The following is a 22,703-nucleotide window of genomic DNA, read 5'->3' as shown; positions in this document are numbered from 1 at the left end:
ATCGCGCGGGTCATGTGTCTAGTAGAAATGATTGCTTGTGGGATTGGGTAATGAGCTTTGCTTCCCTTTAGTTTAAAGCATAGATCATAAAAAAATAATAAAAAAATAACTTATGAATTTTTAATTTGAATATCTTATGCTTGTTCGGAGTTTCATCGCTTAATGAATAGGGCACGAGGATAACGCCTCAGGAAAGCATCTGTCGCATAATTTTCTTGGCATGCATCAAAGCTGTAAGCATATTCTCCCTACCCTTCGGTTTTCTTTGAAAATTTGATGTTTTCTTCTCTGTAACGTGTTGGGGGTGATATTTCTTACCATATAGCTCTCTTTAATGCTACATTTAGGACTTAAATTGGTGACAGAAATATTTTTGTATATACATAATTACTCTTTATCACATGTCTTAACGGTAACGGAGGACCAAAATGAAATGTTTCCTCTCCTTGACTTGATCAAAAACTTTTAACACAGACCGGTCTGCACCTCAAAGCACAGCTCCAAATTATTCGGCGTATTTATGAATTTATAAACGGGAACTCGAATTCCCCAAGTACATAAAAATTTAACTGCTAAAATGCTTGAATTTTGTGAAATACATTTTTCTCACGACAGATCCATTATCAAAACTGCATGTTTGGAATTCAAATGTCTTGGAAAGGAAAAAAAAATGTCTTCCATGAAAACTATAAATTCAAAATGATAATGACTGATACAATATCTCATGTCATTGAAAAAAAAGGCATCTCTTAACCCCTCTTATCTAAACAAAAGTATGATTTGCTTACACCTATATTACAAGGAAAAAAAATAACTTAAAAAAAAAAAAAAAAACAATGAAAGGGAATTTCCAAGAAAAAGAAAAAATAAGGCGCGTGATAGACTAGATACGTTCATCAGAATAATTAACCAGCAAGCACCTCAGAGCCCCCCTTCAGTATGATTTAACAGGTGAAAAAAAATTAAAAATTACAGGGTATCAAATTTCCAGTTTCTGCATCAAATCAAAAGATCCAGTGCCCATTTTCACTGGCAATCCAAGACAAACCCTAGCAGATGGAGCTTCCAAATTATCGACCTCCCCGTGCAATGCTGCTTCAACTATGAATTTGGACGCTGTCTCAAAAGACATTTTACTTAAGGGTGATATCGACTCTGATATGCCCCCAATACGGCTCATCGGGCGGTACTCACCGGTATGGGTCATATAATCAGCAATAAGAGACAAATGCCGTGTATTGACAGATATTCCATAAGAATTGAACACGTGCTTTATCTCCCTAATGATTGTCTCTCTTGCGGCCTCTACTCCATAAGCTTTCAACATACCATGAATGCTATTTGAATACATATACCTAACATCAAGGTGATCTTGCATTTTCCAAAATGTATTGAAGTCCACTCCAATTGTATGAAGCGCTGGGATTTTTTGTTTTTCCCCAGGTTCAATATCAATTCTTCTCTTGGGGTCTTTCCCATAGTAAATCACTTGATTTTCTTTGCAGTCAGTCACTTGACACCGTTGAACCTTCCCGGGATTCTGGATACAGACCTTCTTGGCTGTCTTCTGAGCAATCTATACAAAATTAAATGAAAAACTTTAATTTCATCTATGGACAAAGTGATTAACAAAATATAAAAAATGCTTGGATGTTGAAGAAACAAAGCAATAAATGCACACAAGAATGTACCAGCATGATTCTCCCCCCGGAGGATATGCTCTAATCCAGCTAGTTGTTGAAATAAGATGATAGAAATGATGCTAAAATTACCTTTCTTATTTAGGCATTTATGTTAAGAAATTTTGAATGCCAATCTAACTTGTATTCAAAGCATGCTAGAAGATCATCCAACTTATATTTCCAAGTGTTCTATCTGCTTTACAGATGATGTTATTCCCGCAAAAGTACAGAGATCAAAGCAAATGATAAATTGTAGCCCTGAGAAAAAAGCAAGCCATAAACGTGTAATTTGTGACCCAAGTTGCAAGGAATATTGAACATAGCTTCCTATTTATCTCAACTAATGCTAAGAACAAAAAAATTGCATAAGCATGTATACAAGTGCCTGCATATTTTTAAAGTTTCTTGGCGGAGGGGAGGAAATCACACTTTGAAGAAGAAAACATAAAAGTAAATTTCAGCACCAACCAGACAGTAAACAGAGAGATACCAAAAACTAATGTTTTCAAGGTCAATTTCCATAAATAGGCAACAAAGACAAGAAAAAAAAAAAAAAAAAACAGAAAATTGCAACCTATCACAGAGAACATACTTGGCTAGTAGATTGAGTGCCCACAAACAAATAGTCATATAAATAGTTTCTACAATGGAAGCTCTAAACTCTATACGATAACATACCTCGGCCAGTAAAATATGAGGTTCTTTGTCGAATTTAAGATGGATTTCAAAGTGCAATCCCTTGGCTTCCACAAAGATTGATCTATCAAAGTCCTTTTTAACTAATTTTGATCTAACTTTCTTTCCCTTGGCCTTTTGTTTCTTCTTTTCTGTTGACTTTAGCTTAGAATGCATTTCGACTTGTGATGAACTTTCTGAGGTTTTCTTCCTTGACTTTGGCTTAGAGTAATTTCCAAGATGTGTTGGCTTTTCAAAATATTCACTGTCATAGTCAACCATATCGGTGTTACTGATCTCACTTTCTTTATCAGCCAGTTCAGTATCACTTTCAGATCCAGATGGAACCTGGCTTCCTGATAAATCCCCTTCATCTTCATTCAGTAACCCCTCAGAGCCATCATCATAATCCATCTCATCTGTAACTTGCTGTTTTCTTTTCTGCACATCTAACCCCTCAGAGCCATCATCATAATCCATCTCATCTGTAACTTGCTGTTTTCTTTTCTGCACATCTAACCCCTCAGAGCCATCATCATAATCCATCTCATCTGTAACTTGCTGTTTTCTTTTCTGCACATCTAAACCTAGATCATCAGCCTCTTCCCCTTCTTCATCATCACTATCATCATCATTTTCACCCTCGCGTGATATGTTGCCAGAAACATCTTCTTCTGCTTCAATTGGCGTCCCTGAATGTGATGCCTTCAAAAAATTCTTAATGCCGCTAATTTTAGAAAGCAAAACCAGATGATTTTGTATAGCATCCTCCAACTCTCTCACAAACAACACCTCAAGGGTTTCTTCCCAATTTTCTACTGATATATCAGTATGTTGTGGGTAGTGCGCTGGTGTATAAAGCTTCATTTTAAGCTTATAAATTCTGCAAAGGTCATCATTCTGAACAGCAAATGGCATGACAGACACTTCCATGCTCTCTACTATATCAGCTACAGTGACCTTCTTCAACTTATCAGAAAGGCGCTCAGCATCCTCTCTGCAGATAACAATATATCAGGAACTCAATCAACAAATTCTCTCATCTGTACAGGGGTGTGGCCTAGATGTCTATTCTTAAAAGAAGGAAACGACAGAAAAACCTGTACAGATAAGTTCTAAGAAAAAAATGAATTTGAAAATACAATAGAATACAGCTCTTGGCAATCTAAATGTTGATTTTATAAGAAGATAATGCCTGGCTGTCCAGAGACAAGTTCAATGACCAAATACTAAACAGCAAACATTGGCTGTCATAAAAGTTTGTGCAGCAATTTAAAGAACTTCAGAGACAGAAAATTTACATGTTTGGATAATGGATCAAAATGCGAACTTCCATAGAATTTACGTGCTGATGATGAAACCATAATCTCCATCGGCCTCTTCTTTTTTGTTTTTATTAATTCCTTACATAATTAATCTTCTGATTTATTCATCATATGTAATTAAACAAGCTGCAGTATGCCACTAAACAAAGCAAACTACAAGCTAATGCCAGCTCTTTTCCGATACCCCTCATAACTACTCTTAATAAATAAAGACAATAATTGGTAAAAGAAAACCTTCAAGCAGAAGATGGTTGATGCATGTCTCCACCAATGTTACCAAGAACACGGATCACAAGTAACAGCAGTTAAATGGTAACTATACATAACAATTTTCATAGCCAGTTGAAACAGATTACCATTTGCAATACTAACAATTTGAAATAATTCTCAATATGTAATAATCTTGAGGAGTTATATTTAAAAAGATATGAATTTTTAAGTTAGATCAATTTCAATTTAGTGGTCGTTACATTTGTGTTAGTGTATTTGAAGTTAGTTTGGTTTAGACATGATCTGGGACCGCCCACTAAAACAAATGGCACATGCCAAGCACTTAAGACTTGAATACATATTATTTTAGTTGGTAGCATGGTAACGCTTGCAAGGGGAATAGATACAAGTATCTAGGTCTTATCTGGCGCAAATGATGAAGCATCTTCTTGATTTATTTCTGGAGTTTTAGGACCTGGTGGATGCTGTCCTTATTTCCCCTTTTCTTCCCCTCCTTTCCCATTTCATTTCCTCTACCTCTATTGCAGCTTTCTCCCTCCCCTTTCCCCTTTACTTTCTGTATAGTTTCAGGTTCTTTCCCTAATTCTTTACTGCTGTCTTATTCCTCTCCTCTGTTTCCTCTCTGTATCAATAAATTGAAGCACAAAAAAGTTGTCTCGGGCTCTCAGCTAGTTGCTTAGCTTTTCCTTCCAATCAGCTACAGTCTACATCAGTCTTGATGCCTCAGTTTAAAGACAAGACTATATCACTCTTACACGAATTGACTTTCTCAACTTGCTTTCATCCTATCCTTAGTTCACTTTAAAAATAGACAGATTGGTTTTGTTTAACTACGTTTAGACTAGCTTGCTGTTTAGACAGTTTTCAGCTTGTGTATCTGGGTTGGAATGAAATATTTAATCTGACAAATGCTACAGTACAGATATAGCTTCATTATTGACGCTGTGTACTTTACCATCTTATGATCTCTAAATTAATATGATAGTCCTGAAGCTGCACCATAATCTCATATCACAAAAGTTCCACTGTTAGATTAAACACCCCAGATAAAGTTGCTAGCATTGGGGATTAATGGGTAGCTTCGGTTTTACATAATGTCACTGCAGTCCTAAATTGATTGTCAAAACCAATATTTCTGTGAAATGACATACGAGATGCTTTGATGACATTAAGTGGAAGCAACAGACAAGTATATGTTACTCTTATAAGAGACTGGCCAAATTTGTTGACAGTAAAATAAACAGAAATAACAGATGTCAGTAAAGATTTAACAACTTACTTAGTTCTCCCTTCCTGCAAGGGGCAGGTCATGATCGGAGTCTTGATATCAGCTGAAGCAGTCATCAAAATCTCTTGGAGACGTGGAATTCCAAGTGTTACATTCATTTCACCACGCCCGGCTAGATGGAAAGTGTTCAGCCTGAAAATTAGGAGCAATATTAAATAACCTGGGGAAAATGAAGAGCACACATTGATAAATGATGTTTTGCTTAAACAAACAAAAGAAAATTATAAACTCTACCCTACAAAAACAAATATTAACTCTGCCTAGTAATGCCAGATTTGGAGCCCTATCAATGGGTGCATTGTATTTACAAAGCAAAAGGAGAAATATGAACCATTTTATCTCAGCCATACACATGTTAAATACATATTATGAAGTGGTTATTTTGAAAATAGGGGATTAATTGTTGGTGGAGAAATTCTTACTTGGGTAATGATTAAGGTTATAGTTGGCTTCCCAAAATGATTGGTGAATTTGCTTATTCTAAAGGGCACAAAAGACAGAGATACAGAGACTAGGGATGTGCGAAGGTCAAATAACCAGCCTACGAGCTAACTTTCAACCAAACTGAACAGAATCTGCACAAAATGAGAATCCACCATTGAACCAGTTGCTGTGATAATCACTGGCATTGAGTTATTTTATCAGTTTCATCTGCCACAACAGGCTATCAGGTTGATGCAGGAGCTTATGAAGTCCCTTTGCTTTCCCTTTTAGTTTCAGTGTTCTTATGTGGTATATGAATCATTTTGATATTTGCATTTTCTTCTTGTCATGATATTGGCATGAGACTTCCAATCAATTATTTCTTTTCCAACAAGTATTAGGAGGGCTTTAGACCATTATAAATAGATTATCAAGGGATATTTTACTAGAAAATCTTGTTTTGTGTTGCTTTCTCTACTCAAATGAACAGCCCATGGTCTCTATCTCCATCAGCCATCTCTATCACCAAAAACAAACCCATATAACCACTAACTCCTACATACATTTGAAATTTAAATCTAACAGAGAAGCAGACAACAAAAGAAACAAAATTATCTTATTTCTGTGTGATTTTCGTAGGCAAGGGTGTTTATGTAATTTCCAGATTTGCTGGAAAATATGGAAAAATGCCTGCACATAGGTTTAATTTTCTGTTTAGGATATTACTATTCATAAAGTAATTAGATTTTTTTCCTATTCTAAATAGGACTTGGTATTTTCTATTATAGGATTTTAAAACCTAGAATTTTGACGTAGTCTTTCTAGTTCTTCAATGCAATATTATCCAAGAATTTTCCAGCAATTTGTTTCTGAAACACTCATCAATTATCCCTAATCAACTTCTCACACACACCACCAACCTCACAGCAATTACCCATCAAATATTCAGCTTCATATCCCCTAAACCACTGTTCATGGCCCACAAATATTCAAACCCAGAACAGCCCCTATGCTGTCCTGGGTCAGAAAGCTTAGCCAGAACTGTCAGCTTTCCTTTTTCTTAACAATTTAGATTCACTTTAGCAGAAAACCTGGGTGGGATAAAAATAGATATTGAGAGCTGAGTAGACAATGGAGATTTTATATGCAACCGTTGTGGTGGATGATCAGCCATTAAACCTCGAACAAAGCTTAAATTATTATAAAAAATAAAGATGAATTTTTAGTAGGTTTGCTCTTTGATTGATTCAAGTAAAAGATCTTCAACATCGAAATATATTAACGCTATTCGCTGCAACTCTACAAGGAGAAAAATCTCACATAAAACGTCGTCTCTACAACTATGGATATCTGAAAACCAACATGGCCCTATATCAGGAACAGAAGCAACCCATTTAACAACTGTAACCATGCTCATGCACACATAATATGAACAAGCATACAAAGCATCTTTTCTTGGATAAAGAAAAAAGAGAAGCATTTATTATAGAAGAATAGACATAAAAAAAGAAGGAACCTTACGTCATCTGTGTTGATGGTTCTCCTACAGACTGAGCAGCAAGGACACCAACTGGTTCTCCTGGTTGTGCAAGACTCAGGAAAAACTTTTGCTTCAGTAACTTATAGAAATCATGTTCCACTAAATCAGAACTCCGATCCTTTGTGGGATAATGTAAAGAACTCTGCTCCTTTGCGATATTACGTAGGAATGTTTCTGCTTTTTCTTTAAGAGCTTTAGGCAATTCCGAAATATAAGCATTAAATTTGCCAAGCTCATCACTTTTTTCGTACATTATTTCTCGATTCTGAACATAGAAAATTAATAAGAAAAATCAAATTTGGAATCTGGAAATCATTTTACAGTTCAGAGACAAGAAAACAGCACAATATTCAGATTCTGCATACATAAAAACCTCACCGCTGCCAAGGCTTCAAATTTAGCAATAAAGCCCGTTTGATGAACATCCACACCATCTTCTCCATAGTAAAATTGAACAATTGAGCCATCAGCATCACGAACTGTATGATCATAGCCGATTCTGAGGCACTCAAGATTTTTAATCAGGCATCTTTGGAGGTATCCACTGCGAGATGTTTTGACAGCTGTATCAACCAACCTATAAAAAACCAAGTCCTATAATCAATACACAGTCAATCAAATGATTAACCATGAAATGTCAATTCGACCAATATCTAGAGACCGCATCTTGTATTTTTAACATTGATAAAAAACAGAAGCAACATCACTGAAGTATTATACAACAGGTAGCCCAAGCACAGGTATTAATTCTGATGTCAAAGCAAAACATTTTGAAATGTCATGAACCATGAGAAGAATCCTATCGCAGGCTGCAACATTATAAAAAAAAAACTAAGAGTACTAGGTAGAAGCAAGTCTCATGGCACCATGGATATAATGATGTTTTTGCCCCCCCTCAGTGCAAGCCAAAGAAATGCAACTTTGGGGGCAAAATGATCTTCGCACGGGATTATATTGGCATTAATAAATGGAATGGGGGTGAATCGGTCTCTTCACTTTTTTTTTGCACAGTAAAATTACTTATTTACCCTTACAATAAAAAAAACAACCTGGTTTACAAGGGCTTCTTGGTCTTTTTGCTTTTTTCAAAACAATTAAAAAACTAAATTACTTTTAAAAGAAAAAAATATAAAACTTCCTATCAAGTTTTTTCGTTATACTCAATTTGAATGAAAGACAAATCAATCCTTTAACAAATAAAAATATCATAAAAAAGCAACTCATGCCCTTTAAACAAGTTAACCGGGGTTGACTCAAGTTTTTTTAGCGTTTTTTTATTGATTTAACTTTGATATTTTTTTATCTCAATCTCATTTTTTCAGGTTATTACAAGTTGACTCAGGTTATAATTGTTTGGATATTTTTTTTTACGTTAGAAAAAATTCACCAACCTGCAGCATAACACAGCCACCTATCTAATATTACTTAACAGAGATTCAAAAAAGGAGTCAAAAGTGGTTGAGATTGAATTTCCATTTACCCTTCACGACCAGCCATACAATGGAAATAATATTCTTGAGGACGCAGACCGGTGAGAAAACGATCAATAATATAGCCTCCAGCACGGGCTGCCCAATCCCATGGATGAAAGCAGGGCAAGGTCTTTCCAGAAACCATTCGAGGAACTCTTTTACCTTCCAACTCCTGTTGACCCAGAAAAGAAGATATCTGTTGGAAATTGACCTGCCCAAGGAATATTGCAATTAGCAAATAGGACTTCAACATCAATAAATAATGTAAAACAATACGGAGTTGAAGTCATAACATGTTACATAGACACTGAGATCCAACCCAATATAGCATAACTGAATTGGGCACCATAATCATCAGGACTGATGTAATTTAAAAAAAAAAAAAATGGTAATTCTTATAGTTCACAAAGGCAGGCTATTTCAAAAGGTATTATCTGTTGAATAAACATGCACAATAAGTTGATAAATGCAAAAGAAAATGAAACCAAAACTAACTGGAAAGCGACATACTTTTCAGAATCTGATTCAATCTCAAAAGGAAGAAAGAACTTTGATTTTATAAAATAATAATCTTGATTTTCTCCTCTTCAAATAGCACATGGTTCAAGATTCCTTAATTCTCAATTCAACTATTCTCTAATCCAATGAGGTTGTAAGACCCCATAAAGGCTTAAATAACGTCCTCACCAATTGGGAAGAGGAGATGTCTAACCCTGTTGTTAACATCATAATTAAAGCTATATTCTGTATCAATGGTCACTCAGCACAGCTTTCTCTAAGCAGTTATCATTCAGCCAGTATTTGCAAGCTGCTTTTCTTCCATCACCTTCCCTACTCCAGCACTCCTTTTCCATTTCTTTTTATTTCCTCCCTTGCTATGTTTGCTTCGCCATGAACCTTTATACTATCATTTTTAGTAGCAGGAATTATTATGGAAGTAACTCCAAGAACTCCGGGGCTACATCAAAGATTACTGTTTTAAGTTGGATGTCAATAAGTCAATAGATTGCAACTGGCAATTTTGGGCAAAATATATAATTTGAGAACTCCAGAGAGCATTAGATCGTTAGATTGTGGTTGTGGATGTGCTTGTGCTTTAGGGTAAAAGCCCAAAACCAGATGCTTTGGCCGTTCTATAATAGTGGATAAAACAAAAATCAGGTCACAAGGCTGTGGACAATTAGGTTAGCTGTTTGGTCAAGACAACAACCATAGCTTTCAAAATAAAATTTCAATATCAGGGGTTGCATTATAATTTACAAAACTCAAGATTCAAGTCAAAGTTGTAGTGAATATTTAATTGCTGAATTTTAATCTATCAACACTTCTTAAACAAGTTAAAATTATTTTATTCGAGCCTACCCTATGTTCTATAAGGAATTCAACTTACTATAACCTTGTATCAAAACCATGAGAGATAACCACAGATCTAAAAGTCATCAATTACTACAGCTATTGCATATGAGAAGGATTATTCAAGCATCGCTGTAATGCAAAAAAACTTACCTTGCTACCTTTAGCCCCAGATGTAGTCATAAGCGATATGCAATTCTTTCCAGAGGGTTTTAGCAACCCTTCAGACAACAGCTCATTGATGACTCCTGAGCTTGTTTTGGAATTTAGTTCATTTGTCATCTGCCTATCCAGATATGTCAAGGCAGACTCACCATCACTGCGTATAGTTTTCTCAATATTTGATTGTAATTCCAATGGATCTGCAAACCAAACAAACAAAAACATAAAAAACACAATCCTTGGAAAAGGGGCATAACAATACATTATTGCAGAAATGTTAAAAAGCAAGGGCATGGAGAAATTAAGGTGCTACTAGATCCATTAAATTTAATTAAACCAGTTATCTGGATTACAAAAAATAGCCTGGCTACAATATTCTTTGAAGCCAAAGAGTCTGGCGATGACACCAAATATGATGTCAATGAAACGTCAAACTCCTGTCAGTGCAAGTCTAGGAGGAGTAGTAAGACAATTGAGCTCAACATAAACAAACTCCATAACCTAAGCAGGCAAATCTTCAAGTTAGAAAACAAATGAACTCGTGCACCTGTATTGTTATTAATCAACCAGGTCCAGAACCAATCAAGCAATCTCTCACTCTCTCACAAGTCTTTTCCAACAATTCATTTAAATTTGAGGAGGAAAGTTGAAAAATACAGGCAAACCATTGAAATCATTCTTTGCAAATTCAAAAATACATGCTCTCGCTTTCATATATCCTTTCCAGCAATTCATCTAATTTTGCAGAGGAAAGTAGAAAAATATTGCCATATCCAGTTGAACCATCCTTGGCAAACTCAGTTCATGAAAAGCTATTCACCTCAATCACGAAGGATGACATTAACCTATGAACTTGATGGAAATTTTTCTGTGCTAAAGAGCAGTCATCTAAGAAAATACCAAAAGAAAAGGCATACCTATCTTAATGTTCTCATCCTTGATTCCGATAAATTTACGATGAATTTGTTCCCCACACTTTTCACAGTTTTCAAGTTGCTTCTTCCTTTCATCGTCTTTAATTTTCGTTATCAAAAGATCATCAACTCCACATGTGAATCCATGCATCTGAACCATTAAATAAACCACTAAAAATATGATAATGCATGATAACAAACTTGACACAAAATTAGCACTTAAAGCAAATATTTTATATTTAAGCTCCCTGACCTGCAAATAAGCAGTGAATAAACGACTGAAAACAGAGAGCAGGGTGCCAGCTGCTTTTGCACCAAACAATTCTTGAACTGTGTGCACCAAACCGTACTCACCAAACTGGGCCTTGTCAATCACCCCTTGGACCAATACATTCCTAAAGATAATCATCTTATCATCTTCAAGCTGCTTTTCTTTTGGATTGACTTTGCCAGACTCTTTTTCCTTCATTGGTTTGCTTACACCACCTTTTTCTCCATTGCTAGATTTGCCATTCTTAATTTTATTCTTGAAAAAATCATACGAAAGCTTCCCACCTTTCTCAACAGTGAATGGTGGATGGCCCCTTGTAATGTGATTCAACACAGCAGTAATCAACTGAAAAGGGCAAGGCAGATTTAATTAAGTTAAAAATATAGTTCCCATTAATTATATGCGGAGCAATTCACATCCTTGCACTGGTTTTTGTTGTTGGTTACTGCATCACAGGCAGTGATATTGCTTTGCACTGAAATTGTGCACAAGTAAATGACCACATCAAACTGCTAAGCAACCAAAAAAATTGACAGAAGCATGACCCATGCTGAAAAGTCAAAGAAGTCTTTGACCATCATATTCATGCTTCAGAATCCCAAAATAAAAATGTCCCGTATTTCTTTCACATTTAAAACTATTTAAAGAGTACAAAAAACTATTAATAAATCCAGCTGTCATTGTCATAAAATGCTAACCTGTTTTCCTGACCACAGATAAATGGGTTTCCTTATTGCAGGATCAAGGGTTTCAATCTCATCTTCATAACTTAAGAATATAACTTTCCGGCCAGCTTTGCCACTGAAAGATGTTGGACGAGCATTTGACACACCAGAACTATAAAGCAGTTGATAAACTTCATCCTCAGTCAAAAAAGTGTCCTTCTTTGTTAAAAGCACAGCACTAATAATATGATCCTGGTACATTCAAGAAAGAAATATGATAGTTCAGTAACATGTACACCAAGTGTATCGAGCAAGACAAAGAGAATAAAGGCCATGGTTAAGGGTAATCATCATATGAAACCTGAATCAAGGATCTAAGTGGTTCGCCATTGGAAGGCCTGACATATTGATTATTTGCATTAACAATGTTGTAACCTTCAGCTCGAGAAACTTCATCTTGTGGGAAATGAACATTCATTTCATCACCATCAAAATCAGCATTGTATGTACTGTATTCAGAACAATAATTGAAATTAGGATTGCAAGGAAAATCTCCTAATTTTACCTAAAAATGGTACAGGCACACATCCAGGTACATTTATGCATATGGTCATGCACTGCACATTGGGAATGAGCATGCATATATTATATGTATAATATCAACCTGCAATTTGCATAGTGCATGCGTAGTGTCTTCTCCCCCTTCAATACACGAACTACATGTGCCATTATACTTGGTTTGTGAAGTGTAGGCTGCAATGAAAAATTCAAATCAGATAAAAGCAATAACAAAGAAGCAGATGTGAAACATTATGTAGAACAAGTTTTAGTGTTTTCTTGAAAGCAACAGAAAGCAGCAAGCACAACTTCACAGCCTGGATAAATTAATAGTCTTCTTGTGATAGAAACCAATTCGCATAATCAAGCAGGGTTAAGAATATTTTTAGGGAAAAAAAGCATTCAAAGCTATAAAAAGACACTTCTTGAAAGAATGCTCTGCCCAAACATTTCCCCCTTCAGCTATTCAATTCAGCTATAAAAGGACACTTCATAAGTCTTCCACCTAGGCATCTCACCCTTTACTGATGGAAACTTGGCTGCCATTATCTTCCTTCATTACCTCTTCTAAAAGCCAAATCTTAAAAGATAAAGCTCAAATATGCTTGTTGTGTGCCACACCCTGTTAAAGATCAAGACTTCAACTTGTATGCCTACCATTGACATAATGAAACAGGGTCCTAGGCATGCAATTGAATCCAATGCTGCAAACAATATTGCAAGCCATGCTAGTAGAAGATGATCAAAATATATAAAGTATAGTTACCAATACCAGCATGTACGAGCATAAATAAGAGCTATCACCAGAAACAGAATCTTCATGTCAAATTAGATCTAACAGACTAAAGAGCACTTTTTTTAACTCATAATTATGGGAACTTAAAGAATTATGACATTTAGTGAGATGCAAAGAAATTTAAACAAGTTAGAGAAAAATGGTAAAAGGATGATTGAACAAGGAGTCATCCAGGCATCACTTCCATGTGAGAATATCTCCAGAGTTATCCATTCTCACAAACAACTTTCTTCTTAAAAATTTAGAATCTTTATTCACCCAGAAGCACAGATTTTTGAAACAGTCAGCATGTGAAAACATAACACTGAATATAAGCCGAGTATTAATTAACAAAACAACAGATAATGCTTCAACTCAAACAAATCCTGTCATTCTAAATATTAAGAATCACAAAGACAAATCTTCCATGTGTCATCATATATATGCATACTGAATGAGAGAAATCAAGTTGGATGGTTATTCACCTGTCGATTGACAAGCACAATATCTCCATCTTGCAAATGGCGATATACAATTTTCCCTTCATATTCATAATCAACACTCCTCCCAGATAATTTCCTTGCTACAGAAACACGCATTTTTCGATTCGGTGGAAGCTTAGTAGTAGACAGCTTATCCACATAGTGTGTAGCTCCAGGGTGACTTTCAGCTCCATTGATTACAGCATTTCTCAATTTGGCAACATTCCAAGGTGTCACTCTCTGCAAGTGCATAACATCAATAAATGCAGGGAAAAGAAAGGAACAAAGCAACCAAAGATGATAAGTGATTAAAAGAACAATTAAAATCTCCACCAAAAGAGTTTGTGTGCCTCTGGGAAGCTTAAATAGAACAGAAATCAAACAAATCCTATCTGTTACATAATGGAGTAAATTCTTTGTTTGGTATTGCGGTGCAGGGCACTTTTCAAAAGTGTTTTTAGCTTGAAAATGCTTTAAAATGATTTTTTTCAGTTTTGTTTTTATTTTTGACATCAGCACATCAAAATCATCAGAAAACACTAAAAAGGCATCAATTTGATTCTTTTTCAAGCCAAACACACCCATTTTGAAACACACTCAAATGCAATTTCAAACACAAAAAAAAACGATGCTTAAGACAAGGAATGAATATTCACACAAACTGATGGAATAGATATCATCAGTGACACATTAATCAGCATGTGGTTAAGTATATGACTTTAAATCGTGGACAATTCTAGATGGAATCAAAACCATTTGATACAAATAAAATATAAAATAAACAACTAGTTCACAACTAGTACACATGGAAGACACAGTCAACCATGTCTTGGCATGGCTGACCTTAAATTAAAATGACAAAACAAAACAAAACAAATAGGTCAAATTTGTACATAAAAAGACCTAACCTCAGGATATGTTAACTTCACTGCAAAGCACGGAGGAATTCCAATTTCGTTAACATCTAAATAAGGATCTGGGGAAATAACAGACCGGCATGCATAATTAACCCTCTTTCCCATCATTTTCTGCCGAAACATACCCTCCTTTTTCTCAAGTATCTGGCATATCCCAGAAATCACATCCTTCTGACCTGGACCCACAATTAATAAAAGGAATCCACTGCTTAGTTGGAGTTGATAGCTTTATAAGTAACATTTGAAACAGTGGGCATAAAACAATTTGATGTGGGCATAGACAATACAAACATAACAGGAACAGCAAGTAACACTGTGGCACAATGTTCTCCTTACCCTTCCTGCCTACCACTATCCCAGGATTATGTAGGAGCTTTAAACATGGTAAGGTAAGTTTCAGTGCATGATTTTTAAGAAAGATAAGAGCATGGATATCAACTAGTATAATATACAACCATGCAACCATAATTTTTAACCAAATCCTAAAAAACACATGCCACCAGCATTATTTTCCATCATGGATTTCAACATAATTATCCTCGTCACTATCCATAAATTCATAGAAGAGGGGGGGAGGCATGTCTTATCATATAAGAGATTAAAGTATGAGCAAGGGAGGGAGCACCTGTTAGCATAGAGACATAAAAGTGCAACACTACATAGTTTTATTGGCATGCAACATTCTCAAGGTATTTTTTGTAAAGAAAAAGGCAGCGTGCTTGACAGCCTTGAACCCACAAAACAAGAAAGTTGATGCATTGCTAAGTTCCCCCGAGGCTCACGAGGAGCAAGAATAATCCTAGAATTGACATAGTACAAGTTAAGAAAACCCAAAAAAAGCTCATGCCCTAAAATATACACTTACATGGCATTTGGTTCATGGAATCAGAAGGGAAAGTGAGCAAGGAAAGTGGGATTCCACGCATTGTTGTGTTTGGTATGCCTTAGGAATCCAAGTTCCTAAGTCCACTTTCCCGTCTTTGGGGGGAAGTGATTTCTTAGCTTAACCTAAGGAATCTCAATTTCTCAAGTGCTAGAAAGTGAAATTTAATATTACAACCGATATATCCTCCTTGCTAACAACATAAGTTAAAAATACCCTAAAATTAATTTACACACTAGTTAAACAAATATTCATTTCTTTAACCTAAATTATTAATACTAGAAACTAATTCAAAAGGATGATAAACAAAATTCTACTAGAAAAAGTATCATTAATTTTTTTTTATAATGAATCAAATTTATTTTATGGTATTAAATTACTAATTTTAAGTATTACATTATTATATTAGTTTGTACGATAATATTTTCTGGGATCCCTTTTACTAGTACACATTTTTTTATTTTTAAAAACATTTATTCATACAACTAAGTAGACATTAATATTAATTTATTGTATGACAATAATAAAGCATAAGAGACAAGAATTTACTTCAAATATCTTTAAAATTTTCAAAGAAACAACAAACAAATAATGATGCTTACCTAGGAATCCTATATTGTAAAAACAAAAACAAATTCTAAACTCCCAAAGAGTTCCAGAGGGGAAAGTACTAATCCATGAATCAAACTCCACCTAATAAAAATCCAGTCTAATATGGCAGTCATACGTGACTTGATCCTGGATTGGAAGAAGAAGTTCCTCCACCATGTAACAAGCAACTAAATTCAACTTGATCACAGCCTAACAAAACCACAAAAAACAACTAAATTTAATTTGCTAAAAAAGCATTACAGTCACCAAGCATATTGGTTTTTGTTATGATCAACAGCCTATAGAAATTTCTCATTCTTCGACTTCATGAACTTTTGGGAGACAACATTGTCTAAGTTTTTCATCCACTTTTTTTTTTCTATCGGAACAATTAAAATCTACTTTCTGCTTTTCTTCCCTCCCATTTCAATCTCTCATCTAAAAATGTGAGCATCAAAATATCTTTTTTCCTTCATTCCCTCATTTTCTTTCCTTTAATCCATCATCACCAAACAAAAGTTTAAAGGGGATAACCCCTGCTTCCCTACGAATTCTGGAAAATTCTTTTGCTAATTACTTTTGGTTTTAGAGATCAGTTGAGAGGTTGAGGCAAAGCCCTAAAGCCTATTACAAACTGAATCTCAAATAAAGGGAGATGAAGACAGCAACAAAGAAAAGGACATGAAATTACCCTTGGCAGTATTGGAATCAAACAAGACATTTATAGATTGCTGAAGTTCCAACCACCGCCTAGCTATTAATGGGAAATCATTGCTTCTATGCGCATCTGCCAAAGATCCATTCAATTCCAGCACCTTGCTCAGCAAAACAGATAGAGGATGTTCCATCACCTGCAAGAAATGCCAGCACAAGTGGTTACCTAAAGAGGAGGGAAAATTAAAACCTAACAAATACAGGTTAGTGAGAAAGATAAGAGCATGCATCTACAAGTTTATCAGACCCTCCCTCCAAGTAATGCTTAGGAACAAAAACTGAAGTGGAACGGTCCTAAACAGAATCCAGAAAGTGCATCATATCTTACCAACCTCCCATAGCATATATTTAAACAGTCCTCCAACCTCCAACACACACAAAGAATAAATAAATAAACAATCTATCAGGTACTTACAGAGTCGCCTCCCTTGGTCGGAGGCCTGAATTTGATTGGAGGCACTAAAACAGTGTTCAGAAAGAACATAGAATGTCCTGCCTTTTTCTTTCCAACTCCTTGCTGCTGAATGTCACTCATCAATGAGCAGAGTCGAGCTTCATTTTTCCACAAAAGCTTTAAAATATTCATCGCCTGAAATAAAATCAAAGCTTCAAAATGCTTTCCAATTTAAAAGGTTTCATCACACAATATAACCAAAATGACAAATTAACAACCACCAAAGACAAACAACAAAACAAGTTTGACAGTGCAAGAAGCATACTTCTGATGGTAATAACTGCGAGGACAAAGCATCTTTCTGGCTAGTGAACTGATGTTGCAATTTCTGGTGTTCTTTCAAATTCCTGTTTGTGGCAGACTCTTTGTTACGAGGAGATTTGGTTACATCTTCTGCATCTATCAACTCTTCAAATGCACCCCCAAATGGCCCTTCAATTGTCTGCTGCTTAATCAGATTTGATCTGATAGCTGCATTTGATAAACCTGCCTGCAACAATCAATCAGCTGGGAAAAGTGATTACCGGCAGGGGAAATAAGCTTTTGGTACAAAGTAGAAAATCATAATTGGACCAAGTGCTCCAATGAAAAAAAATAAAGGAAACTAGGATCCCTGAAGATGGAAAGAGATCAGAGAATGTTGACACATGTGAAATGTATAGCATTCATCAACATAACAAGGGAAACCGAAGAGGAACAACAAACAAGCACAATGACAAGAAAAACAAAATAAACAATTCCATCATGCCTCATTACAAAGATAACACAAAATAAAAAGGTAAAAAATTGGAATGCTAATCACCAAATCTATGCTTGAAGTTCCATTTGCATACTCAGGAAATGGAGATAGGAATGACAACAGCAACAGCAATAATAAAAAAATGACATCAAGTGAATTAGAATAAATCAAATTTTAGCAGATACAAATGCAAATGTTACAGCATTGCAGCTAAAAACCAAAACCTTTTAAGATACTGAAAAGAAGACATATAACTTGTTTAAAGTTCCTTAATACCATTATTCAAATACAGCTGATTTTCTTGTAGCCTTAGGAGTTAACGAGGTTTGACAATATGGTTAGGAAACATCTATTAATAACAATCTGAGGCAAAAGTTAGAGAGAGAAAAAGTGTCATAAAGCAAGAGCATTGCAATAGGAAAAGAAGTTCTGTAAAAACATGTCCACCATCACATAACCAGGAGACATATCTAGAACCAGCATCCACTGTATAAATTGTTAGAATAAAAAGGTTTCTATTAAGGAAAGTGATAGAAGTAACACAAACATCAAAAAAAAAATCATCAAGGGACAATAAGTTTACAAACAAAAAAGACCCATGGAAAAGAGTGTCCATGCAATCAGATTTTATAGCTAGAAAAACCTCTAAAGAATTACACTCACGAAAAGTTAACCAATCATTTGTGTTTTAAGAAATGTTAAATATTTGCTAAGTTTAAGAAAATCCAACCACACCATTCCTAGGCATCTGCTGAAGTTGATAAACTTTATTCTGAAGGCCAGATATGAACATTAAAATCTCTTATTTTGCTAATAGACTGTTTATTCTTCAACTCCTATTGCATCACTGCAAATTTCAAAAAAAAAAAATCATAGGAAACAAATTCCTCATATAGTGTATATAAATTTCAACATAAACCTGAAACAATACACACCATACAATATCAACAACTCTCATAACCAAAAAGCCCAAGTGCCTAGGAACCATCTTTGAGCAGAAAGAAATTGTTCTCCAAATTTTGAGGATGAACACCAACAAATTTATCTCAACTAAGTGTATGGTGTAGAGTGCTTATCACATCAGAATCGATTATTTCTTTCTATAAATATATTTTTTCACAAAAATCCAATTCAATCTTATTCTTTGTACATTTGATACATGCGTATCATTTCTGCAATTTTGCATAAGCACAAAGAAACAAGTTGAAGCATTTGTACAAGAACACACAAAAACAAGTTAAATCATTTGTATTAGGACTTAACATGCATCTAAGAAAGCAGAAATGTATGTGATAAGATCTAAGATTTCCCAAAAAGAAACGAGAAATTCAAGCAGAGAATGTGAAAATATACCCAATGAAACCAACCAAAAGTAGGCTTCCGAATATTTGGATTTGATGTTGAACAGTTCTTGCACTTCTTTGATTCCAACTTCAGAAAATTATTTAAGATAGACATTGCTTCAGATAACTGAAGGGAGGTCCATTCGCTCTGCTTTGACTGCTCATTGTTTGGATGCCGTGCTCCTGAATGAATTGTAGAACAAGATTCACTGCTGCCATCACTGTCTTCTGGCAATGAGGCTTCAATTGGCGAGAAAGAATCCAACCTTTTAGCCCCAACAACATCACCTTTTATGATGAGTTCCAATTGAGAAACAAATTTCTCAACCTTTGTAGAAATAAAAAATTCAAAAAAAAAAACCCTCAGATACAGAAGACTGGTTAAACAAGAGGGAAGAAGAAGAAGAAGAAGCATGAGGAAGCATTAGGGATCAAAACCATGCAATTTATCAAAGCATCAACATTGACTGAAGGACACAAATATACCTGGTTGCTATCTGCTCTAAAATGAAAGCAGAAGAAACAGGTTCTTTGCAGAAGTTTATGAAGAAAATTAAAGAGCAGAGGATTGTAAACTGGACTAATCAGATCTATATGGCCACAATGACCTGTGCAATTAGTTGAACGTTGACCGCATGTTTTGCAACTGCAATAAAATGATTGACAAACTGTATCAATAATGTGACAAAGATATGAAAAAGATACTGCAAATGCCAAGTTTATATCAGCTATCATTAGAAAATTTAAATAACTTGGTGTGATCACTTTTTCTGTCTATTATTAACTGCAATCCAAAACAGATGCTACCCCAAATTAATATGAAAATTCAAAAGTCTCGTGCACAAAACGAAAGAATAAAGAAGAAAAGGTCACCTTCCGAGTACTAGAGAGCAGAAGATCATTGTGAAATTTATTTATTTTTTTTAGATAAAAAAGATTGTCGTAAGATAAGTTTATAAGAATGATGTGGTGAGGAAACAAAATATTGTCCAGTTGTTTTATATAGATTACATGGATTGTTTTCCATTGGAGGCAAATCATGGTTAGTCCAAATAGGATCAGATCTATTGATGTTTTCCTTTATGGATTTAAAGAAAATGGAGACCATAGAATCTAGCGGCATTACGCTGTTTCAGTTATTTTTTGAATAGAGAAGAATGCTAAAATCTTTAAAAACAGAGTGCTTAAACGCTGTTTCAAGGACCTTGTATCTTGAACCTTTATTGGGTAATGCTGAAAAGGCTTTTATGGTGAATGGTTGTTGCTCTAGCTAGTTATAAGAGGAATTGGAATGCTCCTTTACATAGAATTCACAAAACCTTACTATCATTTCTGGTGGTTGAATTAACAAACCTACCATGCTACTCCTTAAGGTTAATATCAAGTTCATCTCCTTGCCAGATCACTTCACTTCCCACTACTTTCATATTCACATTCAAAACACTACCTAGGATGATGGTCTTGATATCTTTTTCTTAGCATGGCCTTGTTGGCAGAACTTTTCTTGCTGACCAATGAAAACATAGGTCAATTGAAGAATGGTCTCAGCACTCTTTTTTTTCTACTTTTCCCTCTCTTTCCTTCTACTTTTCTTTTTTATTATTCAAGGATTTCCTATTTCCAAATTGTGCTAATGAAATCATACTGTAAATGCTTCTCTAATCCCAAGAAAAACTTAAAAAGAACCAATAGAAAAGTCCACCAGAACCCATTTTATAGCATTTTTTAAGAAAAATAAGAGTTTGATCCACGAAATACAAGCCCTCTAGGAAGTTCCACGTTGAATACAACACCTCTTCAAAACCTTAATAAAAACAAGTCATGAAGTGACAGGTAAGGGTAGGGTTATCATTTACCGATCACTAATCATGGAACTCCAAACGGAGAATTCTTCACTATGAAATCATTTTAGCATAGAAAAAAATTATTGAGCTCTATATTGAGAAATTAATCAACAAGCGAGCAATGGTAGTAAGTGCTGGTGCATAACAAAGAAAGCAACCCCATGTTCAAGTACATACAAAAAAGTTGACATCTCAATACATGCACAGGCAACATGACCCTTAATGTCAACAAAATTGAGCATTCAATGCAATATCAATGAACAAATGGTTTTCTGATACTTACGGCTCATCCCCTAGAGGCCCCATTGCTGGGTCATATAATCCACCAGGCACAGGTTTGTCCAAAGTATCAAGCAATCTGGCGCTGGTAATCTTTACAAAACTATGCTTATGAACCTCTTCATCCGTTAAGAAGCTAAACGCTACCGAATCAACTGACACAGTTGCACCCTGCAAAATCCAAAAAAAAATCAATAAAACCTTCAAGGAAAAAAACTACGATTTAGATAATTTCATATTTTAAATTACTTTGCCAAAACCTTCCAAAAAAACCCAGATAAAAAATTTCAAATTACTTTCAGCAACACTAGCAATTATTTTCCAGTCTTGATTTCACCTTTTCAAATTGGATAAGTGTACAATAACTATAAATAAACTCCACTTAATTAACCTTATTAATAAAAAAAATCATTAGCTTACAGAAATTAATTCCTTTCAAATTTAAATTAGTAAAACAAAAGGGACAAGAATGCAAGAAGCTGACAAGAAAAAAAGACAAATAAGGAAACCTCTAGGGCAGCCATGGAGGTATTCTTGCAGCGGCCGAAACAGAGGGGGAGGTGATAGAGTGACGGTGAGGCGAGAAAAGACGGCGCCGATGAAGTTCTTTTAAGGGAAGGGCTTAGAGAGGGTTTAAGAGAGGCGTGGGCTGTGCTGCCCTGCTTTTCTATTTAAGTTTCGCAAACATTGGAGGCAGTGGTAGTAAAGACGTAGAGTATTTATTTGTCGGAGGCGACTGTCGATACTCTGTTTTTATGCTGGCCCAATTAGTGTGGTATTGGACTTTTTGATGGGCTTTTATCTCCAATTAGGGCTTCGGCCAGTTTTTGTAATGGGTTAGAATTTAGGGGTGTATATATATATATTCGACATTAAGGTAAAAACTGTGGCAAGAAATATTCTAAATTTCGAGAGAATTATTGGTTTATGAATTATTCTCATTCTTCGATAGTGAAAACACTAAATATAAATGGATTTTTTTTGTTAAATTAGCTTACTTTTTCTGATTTCTTTTTTGGTGTGAAATTTGGGATTTTGTTTTTGTATCAAGATTAAATTATTAAAATATATATATGTTTCGATAGAATTAATCAAGTTTATAAGTACCAGTAAATTAAAAAAA

The 22,703-nt window shown here is 35.0% G+C and overlaps 1 protein-coding gene across 2 annotated transcripts; it reads right to left on the bottom strand.

Moving 5' to 3' along the window:
* Positions 1-706: 706 nt before the first annotated feature.
* Positions 707-22,277, bottom strand: LOC118032535 (DNA-directed RNA polymerase I subunit 1). 2 transcript variants are annotated; one of them, XM_035037246.2, is made up of 21 exons: positions 22,090-22,277; positions 21,585-21,751; positions 19,944-20,103; positions 19,468-19,785; positions 17,641-17,865; positions 17,337-17,510; positions 16,899-17,058; positions 14,725-14,909; positions 13,820-14,056; positions 12,666-12,754; positions 12,363-12,510; positions 12,035-12,253; positions 11,319-11,681; positions 11,069-11,216; positions 10,143-10,351; positions 8,645-8,847; positions 7,543-7,741; positions 7,146-7,429; positions 5,193-5,333; positions 2,361-3,354; positions 707-1,576 (listed from the first exon to the last, which is right to left on the bottom strand). In XM_035037246.2, exons 1-21 carry the CDS (start codon positions 22,102-22,104, stop codon positions 980-982), a joined length of 5,235 nt encoding a protein of 1,744 aa, XP_034893137.1. In that variant the 5' UTR covers positions 22,105-22,277; the 3' UTR covers positions 707-979. The 2 variants fall into 2 exon arrangements, with proteins under 2 accessions (XP_034893137.1, XP_073265910.1); XM_073409809.1 differs by lacking the exon at positions 22,090-22,277 and having other exon boundaries at positions 20,066-20,103; positions 21,585-21,727.
* Between the last annotated feature and the right edge of the window lie 426 nt (positions 22,278-22,703).

The sequence above is a fragment of the Populus alba genome, chromosome 6 (assembly GCF_005239225.2).
Source record: "Populus alba chromosome 6, ASM523922v2, whole genome shotgun sequence".
NCBI classification, from domain to species: Eukaryota; Viridiplantae; Streptophyta; class Magnoliopsida; order Malpighiales; family Salicaceae; genus Populus; species Populus alba.
The sequence above is the reverse complement of the archived record's forward strand: the minus strand, read 5'-3'. Positions and strand labels throughout refer to the sequence as shown.